Source organism: Cebus imitator, unplaced genomic scaffold, assembly GCF_001604975.1.
Source record: "Cebus imitator isolate Cc_AM_T3 unplaced genomic scaffold, Cebus_imitator-1.0 Scaffold76, whole genome shotgun sequence".
Lineage (NCBI taxonomy): Eukaryota > Metazoa > Chordata > Mammalia > Primates > Cebidae > Cebus > Cebus imitator.
This window is the reverse complement of record NW_016107391.1, coordinates 9,198,327-9,199,770: the sequence shown is the minus strand read 5'-3', so window position 1 is coordinate 9,199,770 and position 1,444 is coordinate 9,198,327. Positions and strand designations below refer to the sequence as shown.

Genomic DNA, 1,444 nt, shown 5'->3' with positions numbered 1-1,444 from the left:
TTGAACTCCTGACCTCAGATGAGGCCTTGGCCTCTCAAATTGCGGGGATTACAGGAGTGAGCCACCACATCTGGCTTTAACTAGAATTTCTGAATCAATTTATGTATAGCTGAATTGGTTCCTGGAAACGTTAAACCGTAAACTATGGACAGCTTTTAAAGGCTAAAAGTTACTTTATGTAAATGTTTATTAGAAGTTTAGGAACAGAAAATACTTCTACAATGACCTGATTTCATGAGATATAGGAAGAGCAGGACTCTATTTTTAGCCCTCCCACTGTGAGACCTGTGCCAAGTCCCTTATCCCTCACTTTGAATCCTAGTAAGCGCCATTTAGAAAAGTTTAGTGTCTGGGCTGGGTGTGGTGGCTCATGCCTGTAATCCCAGCACCTTGGGAGGCCTAGGTGGGCAGATCACCTGAGGTCAGGAAATTGAGACCATCCTGGCCAACATGGTGAAACCTCGTCTCTACTAAAAATGTAGAAATTAGCCGGGCATGGTGGCAGATGTGTGTAATCGCAGCTATTTGGGAAACTGAGACAGGAGAATCACTTGAACCCGGGAGGCGGAGGTTGCAGTGAGCCGAGATTGCACCACTGCACTCCAGCCTGGCCACAGAGTGAGACTCTGTCTTAAAAAAAGGAAAAAAAAAAAAAAGAAAAGTTTAGTGTCTATAGAAACTGAAACCAAGAAGAAAACTCTATAAATTTAAAATGATTCTAATTTTATCTGAGGCTGTTGAAGTTAAAAAAAAAAAAAAATTATTAGTAGTCTTTCCACTCTTTGATATTCTTTCTCTTAGGTAATTTCTAATGCAAAGAACACAGTCCAAGGATTTAAAAGATTCCATGGCCGAGCATTCTCTGATCCATTTGTGGAGGCAGAAAAATCTAACCTTGCATATGATATTGAGCAGTTGCCCACAGGATTAACAGGTATAAAGGTAAGGTTGTCAAGTTAATGCCTTATGATTAAAATGCAGTATTATTTTTTTATCTGTTCAATATATATCTTTACTTTTCTGATGTCAGATTGTAATGAAAATGCTTACAAATGCTTAGGAGAAGCTTTCTGTTGGTAAAGATTTTTTGGCATTTTTGAATGACCTGGACTTCGGTTGGGAGCTGTGGGTTGTGCTCTTAATATGGGTTGGAAGCCTGGGTAGTGATGGTTTGAAGTTAACACTGCCATTGCTGCTTGTTTGACTCACTGATGCAAATGACCTTTTTAGCGTGATTTTAGGGAGTGACTTCTGGAAAAGCAGGTAAAGGAATCACATTTTTTTTTTTTTCGAGATGGAGTTTCCCTCTTGTTACCCAGGCTGGAGTGTAATGGTGCGATCTCAGCTCACTGCAACCTCTGCCTCCTGGGTTCAGGCAATTCTCCTGCCTCAGCCTCCTGAGTAGCTGGGATTACAGGCACGTGCCACCATGCCCAGCTAATTT

General features: G+C 41.1%; 1 protein-coding gene across 1 annotated transcript in view; it reads left to right on the top strand.

Moving 5' to 3' along the window:
* The window catches only part of HSPA4 (heat shock protein family A (Hsp70) member 4), a 64,622-nt gene that overhangs the window by 16,984 nt on the left and 46,194 nt on the right, over positions 1-1,444 (top strand). The window contains exon 3 of the mRNA XM_017532420.2: positions 802-942. Within this exon, the coding sequence (XP_017387909.1) occupies positions 802-942 (141 nt within the window). The remainder of the gene's footprint in view (positions 1-801; positions 943-1,444) is intronic.